Below are 18,076 nucleotides of genomic sequence, written 5' to 3'. Positions count from 1 at the left end.
AGAGAATTTGAGTTCTTAACTGATGATTTTTTAAATTTCAATTTCTGCAATTTAAGATTAAACTTTAATTTATATAGTTTTTTTAGGTGCTATCTCTTTATTTATGTGATGTTAATTTCACGTTCTGCTGAATTTTCTCGCTGATATTAATTTGTTCATGTGTCGTGTGAATCACAATTTCTTTCTCCCAAGTTGCCTGCCTCCTAACAAATTGCTCAATTAAATTTGACAAAAATATGTTTTCAAAATTTAATGAGAAAGGCCAAGTTTTTTGCACCCTGCAGAATTCAGCATCAACAATTTTCAAAAGTATATAATTAAACGAAAACCAATGCTAAAACATCAATCACTTGATCACCAACAATGATTGTCCCTTTCATGAAGGTTGTTCTTATGCAGTTTTTAGAAATTGAAGAGAAAACGAGTTCAACAAACTAGAGTGCACATAGTTTTGTAGAAAAAAAAGCAGTTTTTCCGTTTTGATATCTTTTTGAGTTTGATTACTGAAGAGGATTATGTGTTCGAATGGTAACGCACCAATGTTTCTTTATATATTAAATTGTCAACTACAAAATCTGGAGCAGCTTTCTAAGACATATTTTGCGGCTGCACAAGGAAAAAGCCAATAATGTTCTGCAGAATATATACAGCTCTTCCGGGAATCTTTAAATGAAGCGACGAGAAAAACATTTCCCAGAATAATACATAAGCAATGCAGAGGTCATCACGAATTTCTACAAGTTGAAACAAATTGAGAGAAATTTGCAAATGGAGACAAATGTTTTTGCCCATAATGCTAGCAAAGACCAATATATATCTTTTCAACAACACAATTAACAACCACTATTTTTAGAGATATAATGGTTGGATTGCGACAACGGTATTAATAACTGGATTGCGATAAAAGCGGGGGCGAAAGTTTGAACTAGTAATATCGCAACACTAGGGACAAAAGAGTAAGGAAGAGCATCTCTGAGCATTTCCGCGGACTGACGTGGCCCAAGAGTATCAGATAAATCAGAAGAGAAAACATAAAGCGACATCAAAGAATTCACAAACAAGCAGAATTGTGACAAACTGTTGAAGTATTTGAATTACGAACCAGGAATTGGAGTATCCTCTAGTTTTTCTAATATATAACACACGCTATCCGGGCCAGATTGCTAAAGAACCCAAAATTTCTCGCCGTGCCAAACATTTTTTTGAAACAGTCCGGTTTACTCACATGAAATTTTTTGGCGGTACCAATTCACCCAATAGAACAGACCTTTTTACGACCCTTTATATGGATTAGGTTAATCACCATTGGACTTGACAAAATTAGAGAATTTGAGTTCTTAACTGATGATTTCTTAAATTTCAATTTGTGCAATTTAAGATTAAACTTTTATTTATATAGTTTTTTTTAGGTGCCATCTCTTTATTTATGTGATGTTAATTTCACGTTCTGCTGATTTTTTTCGCTGATATTAATTTGTTCATGTGTCGTGTGAATCACAATTTCTTTCTCTCAAGTTGCCTGCGTCTTGACAAATTGCTCAATTAAATTTGACAAAAATATGTTTTCAAAATTTAATGAGAAAGACCAAGTTTTTTTGCACCCTGCAAAAATCAGCATCAGCAATTTTCAAAAGTATAAAACTAAACGAAAAGCAATGCTAAAACATCAATCACTTGATCACCAACAATGATTGTCCCTTTCATGAAGGTTGTTCTTATGCAGTTTTTAGAAATTGAAGAGAAAACGAGTTCAACAAACTAGAGTGCACATAGTTTTGTAGAAAATAAAAGCAGTTTTTCCGTTTTGATATCTTTTTGAGTTTGATTACTGAAGAGGATTATGTGTTCGAATGGTAACGCACCAATGTTTCTTTAAATAATAAATTGTCAACTACAAAATCTGGAGCAGCTTTCTAAGACATATTTTGTGGCTGCACAAGGAAAAAGCCAATAATGTTCTGCAGAATATATACAGCTCTTGCCGGGAATCTTTAAATGCAGCGACGAGAAAAACGTTTCCCAGAATAATACATAAGCAATGCAGAGGTCATCTTGAATTTCTACAAGTTGAAACAAATTGAGAGAAATTTACAAATGAAGACAAGTATTAGTGGCCATAATGCTAGCAAAGACCAATATTTATCTTTTCAACAACACAATTAACCACCACTATTTTTAGAGATATAAAATGGTTGGATTGCGACAACGATATGAACAACTGGATTGCAATAAAAGCGGGGGCGAAAGTTTGAACACCCTATTACGTACATGTCCTGGAAACTACCAATTACGGACTACTGGTCTGTAAATACTAAGCATTAAGTGTTATAAATTAGGAGAATTTTTGAAAATTAATTTTGAATTTTAACAGAATGGCAACAAAAAATGTAAAAAATATTAGATTTTACTGCCTGACGGGCATCCCAAAGAGACCAATGTCTCATCAAGTGAGTAAACTCGAAGTATATTTTAGGAGAACAAACGCAGAGGGGTTTTCAGCAAAGTATCCTTCTATATCAAAGAAAAAATTCCTGACCAGATCGATTTGAATTGAAAAGTTTTTTTTTTTAAAATCTAGTCTTTTCTTGGTAATTTTTGATCTCGGTTTCAATCAACTTGAACATCTTTTAATTCCAACTATTAAACTCTTCGAACTATTAAACTATTCGAACATCTTTTATTCCAACTATTCGAACTATTTTGTAGAATCACTGTCAGTCAATGCAGATTTAGCTTAGATTTCATAAGAAAATGAGTAATTGAACATATATTTTGGCAGTGAGCAGTTTGTTGGGCTGATAATTTTTCTCAGTTGGTCACCTCCGCTCAAATGTGGGTATCAGCTTAAAATGAATTCAATCATGGTCGCCACAGAAATTCACCCCTTTTGATGAAAAGAAATCAAGGAATGTAGGTGGCTCAATAGAAATATAGATTTCTGCAAGCCAGGATTTTGGCTAAAATCTGGACATTTGTTGTGACTTTTTTCCGGTGAATGTACTTTCTAGTAGATGTTAACCTCAATTCTCCATTACCCTTACTCCGTGACACTTCAACTCGAGAACTGAAATTTATATCTCGTCTACCTTAGTTAAAAGTAATTTCAAGAAATCAATGCAATAAGGAAAAATTTGTTTTCTGCTATGCCAAAACAATCAATGATTATAAAAAATAACGCAATCTACGAAATGAAAAATTTCTTAAATGTCTGAAAAATCGTGATGGAAAAGAAATTTTGCTTTTCAAATTACCTTAACATTCATTCAAATGCAACTTTTGTTTTTGTTTTAGCTTGATTAAAGGCCAGGAAAACAACGAAGTATAATTAATGCTGATTTCTAAGTCCCAGATGAAAGCTCAAGCTATCTTTTTGGCTCTATGTATTCTCAAAACTCTTTTTGAAGATAATTATCCAATAATTTGTTTTCTGTAATAGGAGAAGAAGCAGGACAATATTTACAGTAATCCGTCATCATATTTCTTTAAAGAGAACAAAGAAACACGTACTTGATTTGTTTAATCTAATAAAATTCATTAATTTCTCCGTTATATCTTTCACGCATTATTTATTGGTATTTTTGAAGATATAATCTGTTTAAAAATTTGAGGTTATGCATACCCAGTTTGCCGTCAGCATTTCTAGTTTCAAAAATACTCAAAGCAATTTACCCAGCTTCTCAGAAAATGAGAACGTGCTGAGAACTTTTACCCGAACCTGCAATTAACTAAACAGCTGAGGTAAACATTTCTGAATTTTTTGAGTGAGCTTACATGCCCAGTGGACATCACGTTTCTAATGAGTAAAATTCAATCAAATAATTAATTTTTCTACATAAATAAATTTAGCAGATATATTTGCATGATAAACTATTGTAAAATTCAATGCATTGTCTAAGAGTGATGAAAACGAAAATCAGCAAATTTTCAACGGAAAATTTTTTCATCTCTAGTGGAAACATCAGCTGTCGTTAGATTTGAAATTTCAACTCGAGCGAATTAATATATTGAGAATTTTTTAATGAGATAAAATTTTACCCACAATTTTCTTAACTGATTCCAAATTATCCCAATGATGTGACATAATTTAGCATTTGTTTGTAGTTTGTGAAAAATACTTCTATCATTCGTTTTTGCGTCAAAGTTGTTTTCCAGTGTAGTAGTAGAATTTGGAGAACACAATGGTGTATGATCCGGTGATAGTAATAAGTGCAAAGATCACTAATAGCACTCTGTCCATTACCAGAGCCAAAAATTTCCACTCTTCCTGGATCTAAAAAATAATTTACTCATTACTCCAATTTAAATGATTCTCAAAGATCGCTTTTTTAATGGCGACTGGTACCCCACCCCTTTACTGCATATCGCTTCGATGTAATTGGTGAAATGGAACCCAACCCTCCCCTCCTCTCTCTCCTCACCCCCCCCCCCTCCCCCACTCTCCCCTTTTCCCCTTCATCTCACCTCATCACCCCTTATCCCACCACCCCAACAAAAAATTAGCAATATTACAAACTTATAATGGTATATATATATATATATATATATATATATATATATATATATATATATATAGATTAGCAAGCTATTGCAATTCGTTCTCAGTTCAAAATGTTTCACATAGGATAAAAACAAAATTTTTGTTCGGGGAGGGGGATTGAGAAGAATTAAGTCAACCGTGGTACAAAATTTTGCAATAAAATCTTTTTGGCCGACAACTTTTTTATAAGAAAATTCTCACCATTTTTTCGTCGACGGCGTCTTCCAAGTTCTGCCTTATATAACTGACACAAGAGTTCAAAATGAACCCACTTTCCCGATCCAGTCCCAAACCCTCAAGCGGGTTGTCCTCCTCCTCCCCTATTGGGTCCATAGGAAAGCCTGGGCCATCATTGCTATAGTTTGGGGACAAAACCATGTGATTATTGTTGTTGTTGTTGTTCAGACTATTGTTCACAGCGTTAATGTTGTTTTTGTTGTTTTTGTTGTTGTTTTTGTTGATTTTGTTGTTGTTTGGTTTGTTTTGGTTTTGCCATTGTTGAGGGTAGTAGTGGTTGCACGTTCCTTCGTAGCATGATTGAATATCATCCATTGAGCTGATGGCTAAATGCCAGCTTTCAAGGCGTTTCGCAATTGCAAGGTTATTTGCGTAGCTAAAAAAGTGTATTAAAAATTTTAAAAAAAATCAACAAAATGAAATACCTGGATGAGCCCAGATGGTGGGGGGATAGGAGGGTTTAGTTAGTTACTGAAATATGATTGAAGGTTTTGTAGATTGTTTTGCTAAAAATGTTAAAGCTAATTTTTTTTCAGAAGAACAGGGAAAACTATCAGCTTTTCTGCTGTTCTCAAGAAGGTTTCAGCCGGTTGGCGTGACGAAAAAATTGCAATCATTGATTTTCTGGCTATCTCTCCCAATGCAGTGAACTGCGCTAATTTAAAAGATAAATGAAGCTGCGGTTCTCGAGATAGTTCGTTCAAAAACTTCAAGCTTGCATTTAATTAGCTGAGATCAGAATTGAGTTCAAAAATGGAAAAAGTTACCACAGTGGCTTCAGTTGGCAAAAAATGAAAACGTTTTTAAGAAAACGTTGAATGATTTCTTGCTCTCACAACATGAAAAACTCGTTTGAACTATTACTATTGAACTATTTTTAGGAAGAAAACAACGAGAAGAAAATTTTATAATCTGATGCTTTAAGAAAATTGATTGATGTTTATTATTTTGTTTGAATGATTTGAATTTTTTTTGTTTCAAGTATATTTAACAATATGGTTTATATTTAATTTATTTGTTGCAAAAAAAGTTCTTGCACGTTGGGTATAGCATTCCAATCTTTTCTTTAATCAATGCAGATACCTTGTTATGCTCCAGGAAGCGGTTTTTCAAAACATCCTCTCATTAGGGCAACAATTTGGTCCCTTTTCCGCTGATCTTTCTAAATGTTTGTAAAAAAATAAGATTTTCAAGCGAGTTGACAGGAAACTAAGAAAGGAAAAATTCGGTGAGCCTTGGCAGTGGTCATTTTGTTAGTTTTTTTTCAGTATAATTAGCTTGACCTTAAAAATGTAGACTCTCATAGCTTACAAACGAACAAGAATTTTGATTATTTAAGAAAACAGATTTTCCCCCATTTTAAGACAAAATGCTTTTTTTGCACAGACGTATAGCTGAAGAACTGCTTTACAGTTTTTGGGATCTATTCTGTTTCGCCCCCCCCCCCCCAGTGTTTTTTATGACCCCCAGTTACAAGTTCTATGTTGTTATATAGCACGTTTTTATGTAAGAAAATAGCCTGTGCGTCTGGGGGTCATTAAAAAATTTATGCTCACTCTGCGGGGGGGGGGGGGGGGGACAGAATAGATCCAGTTTTTAAATCTTGGCCGATTTGGCCTTGACGTTTCAGGCGATTGATAGCGACCAATTCGAAAAGCTTTAGGACGCTGATTACGTCAGCTGGGTTCTATGGTCTCCCCCCCCCCCCCCCCGCTACAAAAATTTAACACAAAAATACTTCAAGTTAGCTTCTGCATTGCAAATAAAATACACGTCTATATTTTGAGAAGCACGAGGGGGGGGGGGTGCATAAACAAAAAAAATATTCGAAATAGTCGGACAGAAGAATTATTGCAGCCAACTTCAGTATATAAAATCATTTCACAATTGTTTCGGACAAATAGTTCAAACCATTTTCGTTGAGTTTCTAAGTTTAGTTTATAAGTTTAGTTCATAAGTTTAGTTTATAAGTTTAGTCTATAAGTTTAGTTTATAAGTTTAATTTGTAAGTTTACTTCAAAATTTTAATTTATAAGTTTAGTTTCGAAGGTTAGTTGATAAGTTTAGCTAACCCTGATGTTCGCTTTGCAGGCGCCTTTTCGTCTGTCTCTTGCTCGCCGTGCATGTTTTCCAGACACTTGGCCGAAAATGTGTCCATTAGCAGAAATTTGGGCAAAACGTTTAGGATAAAATATCTCGGAGTCTCATTAATACTATGATGTGTCGAACTAGACCGGAAATGAACATTCAAAACACAAACATTTCCAATTAAGGAAAATGAGACGAGAAGTAGGATGAATATAAGGTACATGTTGAGTAAGGGTACATGGTAGGAAGTTTTGGGCACCATTTTTGACACTATTAGAAGGAGCATTGTGACTGATAGGAGAACTGTGACTGTTAGGGTTATTTTTTCACAACATTCGCTGGGGAGATAGAAACTCATGACCGTCAGCACCGACACTAAAACGACAAAAATCAACACCCGGTTGCTCATTGCCCATTTTTCGTGGTAACTATACAAGGTCACGCATGTTTTCATTAATCGCACAAGTATTGTTCAAAAGATAATTGACAAAACCCTAATGATACTAAAAAAATAAATAGGAAGTCATTAACACTTTTCGAAAAATGATATAGTCAGGACTATCGTGCATTTCAAATAAAGTTTCCGGACTAAAGCGACCTCTGACTGGACTTTCCCGGACCAAAATCGCCGCTGAACAGGCTTTTAACCTCATTTCATGCATCTTCGCACATTGCTCATTCCACTCATTTCTAGAAGTTTCTAGACGTTTTTTCCTAATAATGCTCCTCCACCCACGTAGACTTTAAGCTCCCATTGATGATAAAACAGAAACAGAAACAGAAACCTCGACAAAACAGAAAACAAAAACAAGAATTCGAGTGATTAATTTGGAGCCAGCGGCGCTACCGAATAAATGGTTCGTTTGGTTTAATGCTTTAAGTGTTTTAATGCTTAAGACCACCAACTGGTCTAAGCTCTCGAACTTGGGCATCTCTTTTAACCCTTTCTCACGTTCTTGCTCGATCCTCAAGGCTTCATTTCTCTAGCCAAGTATACGTTGAACAAGTAGAGCTTCTTGTCAAGCTATGTCAAGCTTATCTTATGCACAAATTACATTTGATTGTTCGCTCTCGACCTTCTCTTTCGAGTATTTTGTTTTTGAAGACGTTCAAAACTAACCAATCAGAATGGGCAAAACCAAATTGACAGAGTAGAAGAGAGGCTTCCTTTTAAGATGTAACATGACAGTGATAGCCGAGTGGTTGTTAGTGTGACAGCTGGCACAGGATGTGAGGTATGTCTGGGTCTTGGCGCTCACTATACTCCACTCTGAGGAGTGCCAGTATTGGTCGCCAGTGTAGTCTCCCTCGCTGAATTTGGACACGATCTCGACTTGGGTGTAGTCGTAGTCGAAACTTAGAAAGGCTAAAAGCACATCATAGTTCTACCCTAGACCGAGGAAAAATCGGAAAAATATGTATGATAAGCGGTGAAAAATTGTTTTTTTTTCACCGCAAATTTTGTACATAATTTTGCGGTGAAGTTATGTAATTTCACGACTACAGTAAGCGGTGAACTTACAAAAAGCGACCGCATTCCACCATCTTTACAAGGGTTCGAACCTCAATGCCATGCTCTTCAACTTCTCTCATGCGCCACCTCTCACGAACGTCTGGTAACTTTGTTTTCAATATAAATCAAAATTCACTCTACTTTTTGTAAAACATGTGCGGTGTATGTTTGTTAGATTTGCGATTTTAAGCGGTGAAATTACATATTTTAGCCAGGAAATGTGGTGATTTTTTGTAAATCCACCGTTTGCTCTAGCGGCGAAATTACATAACTTTGTCGCTTAGAAAAAATTGTCAAAAAGATGTAAGTTTATGGTGTAATTTTAGGAGGGAGGCTTAATCTAGCAATTCCTCCTTTACTCCCCATTAATTTCACCGCATTCACTACTGATCTCACAAAATTTTAACACTTTTTCTAAGCGGTGAATTTTTGCATTTTCACCACTAAGGTAAGCAGTATATTCATGTAATTCCATCGCAATCACCGCTTTTCTCACATAATTGGGACACTTTTTGCAGAGCACTGAATTTATGTAACTTCATCGCTAAAATCAGCGGTGAAAGTAAGTAATTTCACCACTACGAGGCGATGAATTTTTTTTTTCATCGCCTTCGCCGCCTGATTTATGTAATTCCACCGCATTTGCCGCTTGTCTTACAAAATTTTGCGTTGATTGGCGGTGACACCGCGACCTGGGAACGTTTGAAAAAGCGGTGACAGTTCAGGATCTTGCTATCGGTGTTTTAGGCAATTACCTTTTTTAAATGACAGTTAATGTTATTTTAACTAAAAAAGAGACAGGTAAATACGAGAAAAAAATTCAAATTTAAAACTGGTATTAGAGGCGTAATGAAACCCAATAAACAGCTTTCAAAAAAGGTATTTTTTATCCAACTTATAATTGCTATGCATCAATACTCGCTAAATGTCTGTGATGCCCTCAAAACTAAATTCTTGAGTTGTATAATTCCTGAAGAATTTATTATTTCTCATAAGATTATACAAAGAAACAAAATGCAAGCTTATGCCTGCTTTAGTGTAGAAAATCATCTCTGGTACTTTCTGTACGTTTGGCTGATTGAAAACCCCGTCGCAAAAAAGCTCATCTTTACAAAAAGTACTTTAAAGTCCCCACGTGAGACGACTAGCTGAAACAACTGCAGTTATGCTATAGTAAGCGGTGAACTTACAAGAAGTCACCTCATTCCACCTTCTTTACAAGGGTTCGACCCTCTCCCCTCGTGCATGTCATGCACTTTCTCTTCCACTGCGACATCTGTAACTAATTTCTAGCTTTTTTGTTTTCAAAACAAATCAAATCAACTTTACTTTCTGTAAAACAATGCGGTGGATTTTTGTAAGATTTGTAACTTTTTAGCGGTGAAATTACATAATTTAGCGGTGAAATATGGTGCTTTTTTGTAGTTTCACGATTTGCTCTAGCGGTGAAGTTACATAACTTCACCGCATAGAAAGAATTGTCAAAAAGGTGTAAGATTTTGGTTTGTAATTGCTATGCATCAATTCTCGCCAAATGACTGTGATGCCCGCAAAACTAAATTCTTGAGCTTTATAATTCCTAAAGAATTTAACATTTCTCATAAAATTATACAAAGAAACAAAATGGCAAACTTGTGCTCTGGTACTTTGTGTATGTTTGAATGATTGAAAACCCCGACACAAAACAGGTCATCTTTACAAAAGTGCTTTAAAGTCCCCACGTGAGACGACTAGCTAAAACAAGTGCAGTTATGCAGCAACGATTATGCGGTAACCGTTATGCTGAAAATAACCGTTTTCCAATACTTTTATGAAGTGACACATATCTAATCATTGTTGGCGCCTTTTTGTGCTCAACGCTTTTTTTACGATAATAACAGGAAGTGAACAATTTTTAAGTAACAGGATGTGAGCACGCACATCGTTATATTACATTTCATCTATTTACATTTATCAATTATGTACAGACTATTTTATCGTACCCACAAACACACACAAACAGACACACACACACACAAACTCACATATAAGTTTATATATATATATATATATATATATATATATATTTATATATATATATAAAATAATATAATATAATATAATGTAATATAAATGTAGCCTATACGATGAAATAATCACTAACGTGTCAGAAAGCGCTACCTCCACAAAAAGCCTTTAACAACAAATTTTTAATCAAATGAGTCCTCTATTGTAACAAATCATTAGTTGTGTTCTTAACTTATCTTACATCTAATACATTTTTCTGTAGTTTTTTTCAGTTTTGGACTAACTCTGCGCCCACTTCCCTTCAATTGATGAATACTTTTTGAAAATTGCCAGAAGAGTTTCCGTTATTAGCAATAAGGCTCTTTCGAAAACCTTCAATGTGGTTCAAATTATTACTAGCGCTTTTGGTTCGATTTTATGTGTGTCTTCTTCAAGAGAAAAAGTTAATGACAATGCTCGACCCATGTTCGGCAGCTCGCATATGTGCTTGTATGTGTGTATTTATATGTGTGTATTTGTGTTTGTGTTGCTTTATTCAATAAGGCAATAAAAAAATTGTCGCAAAATTTCTAGCAATAGTACATGCTATGATTATGGTTTTTGAGTTTTTTGTTGCTACGTAGCCAACTTTTTTGGCTTTTTAGAAGTTTTCGGCAAAAAAGTTTTATCTTGATATTTTTTCTGACCTTTTTGAGAGCCTTTACTTGTTTTGGCAACAGTTTTTCAAGATCATATTTTCTAGGGTCTTTTTGATGCAAAGTCACTACTTAATAACATCTTATCGTGATGAATTTTAAAAAAATTAATTTAATTCTCTCAACCTGTTTAATTGCAAAGGTGTGTAATTCTCAGCGAAGTTCTTCAACAATTACCAACGAGAAAGACAGCGCAATAATATTTTACGATCATTAGAATTGCGATGATATACTAGTCGAGTTAAACAGAACTGAAAACAAATACGTTGGTTCCTAAGTTACTTGTGTAATTGAAAAGTTTGAAGATAAATTGAAACTGAGTTTTTGGAAGACTTTATCAAAACCTGAAAATGATATGTTGGTTTAAATTAAATCAGAAAATTTATGAAAACATTATTTCACCGAATATTTATGTTATTATCTTGTAATCACGATTGTTCAAGTTCGAAACAAATATGTTTAAAAATGCTCTCTTTCATATATACTGTATAAAAAGGCTGCCAGTTACCTTAAAGCACTTATTATCACCTTAGCATTGTCTTAAGCCTTTTTTAACGTCAAGATTCATCATAATCTGTCTGAGGGCACGACTAAACAGCATTGCACCAGGACGATACAAATTAAAAGACAAGTGGGAAGTTGTCAAACTTTTTCAATTGTTAGGATTAAGCGGTTACCGCAGCTGGAGTAAATTGCCGCAATAATTGATTGAATGAACTAGGTATCTTAGTTGTAATGTTGCTCATCCCACTAGCAATGATGAATATGTGGCATTTTTTATTGGTTGTTGTTTCTAGAAATATGAAATTTATTTCAAATCCGCTGCAGATTTTTGCTTAACCAATGTTTCTTCAGATTTAAAAAAAAATGATGACGGATAATACTTGCTGTTTTCCTTGTAAGCAGTAGTTAGCGATTAAATAGAAGGTAAATATTTTGAGGTAAAATGCAGTTTAATGAAAATATTTTGCTTGAATGATGATTTGGCAATACCTCCAGTCAATTTTTGTAATTCACTATTTAGACTTGAACAAAAGTCGAGATCATTTGGGTCGAGGCAAAATCCAGCTTGAAGATTTTCAGTCCAAAAAAAGGTGGGCATGACAGTTGGGGTCGAGCAAAAGTCCAACCTGATTAATTTGAGTGCAGCAAAAAGTCCAGAGTCAAGCTAGATTCAAGCTAAAAGCATAACATAGGCTTTTTTGTTCGAGAACTGTCTTCTGATACCACTTTTAGGCGAGCGTAGTTTTTGATAAGTCGAGGTCTAAAGCTTGTCAATCCAACTGAATACGTCAATTCAATTCAAAAGGATAAACGAAACGCGTATTTAAACATACAAAATGAAGTTCAGATACAAAGTGGTACCAAATAATATTTAGTTGTGGGGACAAATTTATTCAAGTTGCATGTTTTGGCTTAGTATAGAGCAATTTTTTCATAGGATTATCACATAAATTTAGAATGCTAACAATAGTAGACTTTGAATGGCCCTAACTCATTGCTCGATACGTCACTTGTTGAGACATTTCCAAAGCAAGTGGCAACTGACCAAATTGGTTCATGCTAGTTTTCGGTTCTTTTTCAGCTGCTAAAATTCATTTACTGTGATGAGTTCCACGATGCTTTCTACCGAATTATTTATATTTTTTGAACAATTTATCACCAGTTTTGATACAACATTCTGTAATGAGAAACATCTAGGGTTGAGCAAGTGATACGTAATTGAATAGAAATTTTTTTGATATAGATAAATTTAAATGCAACAAGAATTTTCGAAAATTTTAGGTTTTAATATTTTTCTTCAGACCAAAACACAATTCGTCAGATATTATATGAGAAAATTTTGGACGACTTAGCATTTTAAATCGATATAACCAAACAGGTGCAAACAGATCGTCTTGACTGAAACATCTGCTTCTTGCTTTTCAACTTTTTTAAAAAATTTCTGAAGAATTTGCCTCCGAATTCTGATACAACATTCTGTATTGAGAAACATCATGGTTAAGCAGGTGCTATGCAATAAAAATCTCATTTTTGATATAAGTACAATATAACGAAATCAAAAAGTTGAGCAATCTTGTCAACTTTTACTCAAAATGTTTTCTTTTAATATTTTTCAAACCAAAGTCAATTCCTCAAGTTTTTTAGGAGCACTGTCTGTACAAATTGGCGCTAAACAATAGATGTAGAGTAAATCGATAAAGCCAAAATCGATATAGCCGAATAGGTGGACAGAGATATTCTGAACTGAAATATCTGCTTCCGGCTTTTCTATCCGATTATTTAAAATTTTTGTGCAATTTGTCTCCAAACTTTGATACGACTTTCTGTAACAAAAAAGTCTACGGTCAACGACGTGATACGTATTTGAAATTGAATCTCATTTAGGTACATTTAAATAAAAGCAGAAAAACTGCAGAAATTGTGTCAAATTGTTTATTTTTAATATTTTTCAAACCGATTCAAATCCTAAAATTTTCAATGCGCATTTTCTGTGCAACTTGAAGTTCTTTAAGTTGATGTTCTTCCCGCTCTTCCTTCTTTTCTATCTCTTTATTATGAACAGTTTGTCTCCATTTTTGCTACAACTTTCTGTAAAAACAAAATTCTACGGTTAACCACGTGTTACGTATTTGAGATTGGATCTCAATTTTGATATAGAAACATTTAAATGAACGATGGAAATTTTGTACCCAAATGTTTCTTTTTAAATTTTTTTAAGCCAAAAGTCAATTCTTTTAGTATTATATGAGGACTTTCTGCATTAAAAATCGACATAGCCAAACAGATGTAAGCAGATCTTCCGATTTGATAATTACTCTTTCAAATATTAATAGAGTTGTTATGATTCGACATCAAAAAAATGGTAAGATTTGATATAAATCAATTTGATTTAGATTTAGTGATATATTTGACGCTAAATCGAATTTATTGGAAATTCGCCTCGTTAGAATTTGACATGCAGGCAGCCCAAACATTTATTAGCTATTATGAACACCTTTTACATAATTTTGGCCATGATAGTCAGCTCGATTCGGTATATGTTTAACAAGAAGGGGTTCGGTGAGATAAACCCCCACGAAGAAATCAAATATAATTTTAGACAGGAATCTGGACATGAGTCTCAGAACATTTCAGCGCTGAACCAGCACATTTCAAGAGTAAGAACTTAATTCGGTTTTGAAACATTGCATTTCCAGAATATATTAATTTTTTATGATCAGTTTTTCTTCATGATGATTATGTTGAGGTCATAGAGTTCGCCCAGGCTAAATCTATCATGTATAGTCTGAAAATTACTCATACCCCAAAAATTAGCTCAATGGTTACAACTTGCCACGCAAATTAAATGTTGCAGTTACCCACGCGGAAGTACGAATCGCACATAACGCAAACCTTGTTGGCGGGAGTTAAGCTTAACATATTATTTTTCATGCAGTAAATTTTGCTCAAAATGAAGATTGACCACTGTAAATTGTGACATGAACATAGTAATGGCCCTTTCAGTGCTAGGCCAGTATAAATGCAACTCCTCATCATTGCTGAATCTTACACGGATTCATGTCACTTTTTTGACTTCTGAGACGTGCGTTCATCCTGATTACGATAAGGAAAAGGCCCATTGAAATGAATCAATAGCTAACCCATTGAAAATGAAATGAAAGAGGTCAATAATCTCAATGTTAAATTGTGCAACCACATGGTGTATGTGTCGTGTGTAAATTTTAAGCAATCAAACATGGCTCAAAGATTTTGATCGCGTATATTTGTTACAAGTATGTTTGTCTGCCTATTTGACTTTAAATTTAATTTACTTGCTTAACAGATACAATTTTTCTGTTTTCTGGCAATGTCCGATGCTTTTGCCCTAATTTTCTGGAAAGCGGGGAAAGAGTGAGTCTTACTGAGGGGGCAGAACTGTTCATCGTATGGGAAGTGCTGTGCATTGATGGTACAGTGGGTTTTGAAGATAGAGGGTGGAGCCCACAGACAGTTGCCCTGGTAACCAATCAGCACCTGGAACAGGTAATTTGTTAAGTCCTGCCGCTTTCCAATTTAGAACATATTATTTAAAAACAGAAAGTCAGATCTGATGTTTTCCGTGATTACTTTTCGGACAATATGAGTTAAGGCAAGAGAACAATATTATTTATGAAAAAATTTGAAACATAGAAAATAACTTTATCGTCAAATTTTAACCCTACCATCTTTGTAGATGTTTTTAAATTTTTCACATTAAGGATCCGAAACACAAGAGAAGGCTCTGGAAAAACAACTTTTGGTCAACGTGGGACTCTTACTCGGCGCTAGTGAAAATGGCAGACGTACCAAAATATAGAAATTTTATTGCTGGCAAATCACAATTGAGAAAATGGGAATAGTGTTTTCTGATTGGTTGATTGCTCAACAAACTGTTCATGATTTAAAATAGGATATGAATGCTAGCGTAAAATTGCTCAGAAGTCGCGATAAGCCGACAGAGGAAAATCATATTTCTTGGAGGAAACTGATCTCATGTTCGGTTGTGATAGATTCATGTCAAGTCCCACGCGCCGCTGAGGCATGGCCATGGCCCGGGACGCATGGCCAGATGCGGTAAAAAGTATAATCTATAATTAGGTTATGTCCAATTTAACGCTAATTGAACGCATAAGGGTACAGTGTCTTAAATTTCTCAACCAATCAGATTCGTTGAAAATTCTACGTTTTGGTACGTCTATTTGTTAAGACGTCACCAAGACCTAATTTTGAATATCTTGAACTTTTTGGACAGTTTTATTGCATTATATTTATCACAAAAATCGAGGTTGTAATTAAAACAGCGCTACTTGAAAAGGCTGGCAAAAGGCTGAAAGTGTTTTATACGGACAAGAAAAAATGAAATGGCTACCACTGGAATAGGGCACAATGAGTAATAGGGTGACGTCTTAACAAATAGACGTACCAAAATGTAGAATTTTCAACGAATCTGATTGGTTGAGAAATTTAAGACACTGTACCCATATGCGTTCAATTAGCCTAAATTGGACATAACCTAATTATAGATTATACTTTTTACCGCATCTGGCCATGCGTCGCGGGCCATGGCCATGCCTCAGCGGCCATGGGACTTGATACGAATCTATCACAACCGAACATGAGATCAGTTTCCTCCAAGAAATATGATTTTTCTCTGTCGGCTTATCGCGACTTCTGAGCAATTTTACGCTAGCATTCATATCCTATTTTAAAACATGAACAGTTTGTTGAGCAATCAGCCAATCAGAAAACACTCTTCCCATTTTCTCAATTATGATTTGCCAGCAATAAAATTTCTATATTTTGGTACGTCTGCCATTTCCACTAGCACCATAGGTCTTTAACAGGTTTTCCCTAAAGGTAGCAATGAAAATAAGTCATTTTTCTATTTTGGCCAAATTTTATCTAGGGACATTAAGTATGTTTACACTGCACAGCATATTGCGCAACCTCTCCACTAACCCGACTTTTGAACTCGACTTCGAAATTACCATCGACATTGTTGTAGAGCACAATCTCTGGCTTCCAAATGAGATCCGGGGAGATGCCAGTGTTTGTGATTCCTCCAAACTCTGCTGGATCCCACTGCATGTACTCATCGTACCACTCTTGAGTCGGCCAGATTGATGTTGTCACCACTTCATTCCGCATGTCTGAAACACCAGGTTGAAGTCCCCCCCCCAAGGTTTATGGAAGGGTTATGAAAGGACTCAAAAAGTCCTGTGGGGGGTCAATTTTGACCAAAATTATACAGTCGAGTATTCTGTTTAAGTCGAGCAAAATTATTTTCATGGGTCGAGTAAAACGGTTTTCAGAGATATTTTGGGTCGAGCACGGTCGTTTCATAAGTCGAGGTCTAAGTCTGGGCCAGACCAAATTAGTGACCTCTGGCCAGACCATCTCCAAGCGCACAGCTGCGCATCATGCGTTCGAATCACATGGTCTGGAAAAGTCTTCAAGCGCATTTTAGTTTGGACAGTGGTCTGGAGCCTCTCTGGTCAAATATCACTTGGTACGGAACCTCACCCTTAGACCCGCCCTGAACCCAAAGTGAACCCCAATTCGTAAATTTGGAAATGCGGAAAATCTGAAATGCCAGAATTTACGATGCCAGAAGTTCCTATTCCCACAGCCAAAATTTACAATGCCACTAATTTCATTTTTAGAATTTCAAAATGCACTAATATTTCCAATTAAAAGACCCAATATAGATTCGAGGGTCTCATATCAAGTGCAGCATATTGAACTATCGGTTGCACATTCCACTTATAATAGAAACTTAACTGTGAAAAGGTCTGTTTTTGTTTTAAACAATAAAATGCACTTATAAAACTGCTCAACTGTGCAATTATATGCTGGATATGCTCCTTCCTTAAACTCTAAATGTCTGTCAATCAGTGCTAATTTACATCACATAGGTTATTCGATCAACAGTTTTCTGATTCGTTCCAAATGGTTCACTAATAGCGTCATGATTCTTGTTCCTTCTACTAATGATATTTTCATTCGTTTTCTAAATTTTATATCCCTGGCCTTGTTATTCAACCAATCAACGGCGTTTTTTAGGGCTGATAGGGTATGTTTTTTATCTCACTTTGCAGGAGAACTGTTTATGTAGAGATTAGTATCAAATCATAATCATCGGTACATTGGGTGACCTCAATGACATACAAAAATAAAAATAAAAGCTTCAGAACTGAATCCTGTTTAAGTGAGACCAATCTGAATAGTTTTTGAACATAATATTTAGTTACCTATTCTAACGCTGTGATTTTTTTTATTGTGGGTAGGAAGACATAAGTTCTTCGACTGGCCCTCTGAAACTCAAATCAATAAGTAAGGCAAGAAGGTTTCTGTAATTTACTGTACTAAAAACTTCTCCATTAATCCAAGATTGTTGCTCTCTTTGCACAATTTTTGATTTCGCGCGATTCTTGTATTTCAAACGTAAGCTTGATTAAAGCGTTATCCATGGATAAT

At 35.0% G+C, this 18,076-nt stretch overlaps 1 protein-coding gene across 4 annotated transcripts in view; it reads right to left on the bottom strand.

Annotated features, from left to right (window-relative positions):
- Positions 1–3,806: 3,806 nt before the first annotated feature.
- The window catches only part of LOC142346032 (neuronal acetylcholine receptor subunit alpha-3-like), a 36,396-nt gene continuing 22,126 nt past the window's right edge, over positions 3,807–18,076 (bottom strand). For all 4 annotated transcript variants that reach the window (XM_075398511.1, XM_075398510.1, XM_075398513.1 and 1 more), the window contains exons 3-8: positions 16,559–16,749; positions 14,983–15,094; positions 7,983–8,228; positions 6,847–7,237; positions 4,739–5,150; positions 3,807–4,270 (exon numbers count right to left, since the gene is read on the bottom strand). In XM_075398511.1, the coding sequence (XP_075254626.1) occupies positions 4,136–4,270; positions 4,739–5,150; positions 6,847–7,237; positions 7,983–8,228; positions 14,983–15,094; positions 16,559–16,749 (1,487 nt within the window). In that variant the 3' untranslated portion in view covers positions 3,807–4,135. The remainder of the gene's footprint in view (positions 4,271–4,738; positions 5,151–6,846; positions 7,238–7,982; positions 8,229–14,982; positions 15,095–16,558; positions 16,750–18,076) is intronic.

Source organism: Convolutriloba macropyga, chromosome 9 (genome assembly GCF_964194025.1).
Source record: "Convolutriloba macropyga chromosome 9, txConMacr16.3, whole genome shotgun sequence".
Taxonomy (NCBI): Eukaryota; Metazoa; Xenacoelomorpha; order Acoela; family Convolutidae; genus Convolutriloba; species Convolutriloba macropyga.
The sequence above is the reverse complement of the archived record's forward strand: the minus strand, read 5'-3'. Positions and strand labels throughout refer to the sequence as shown.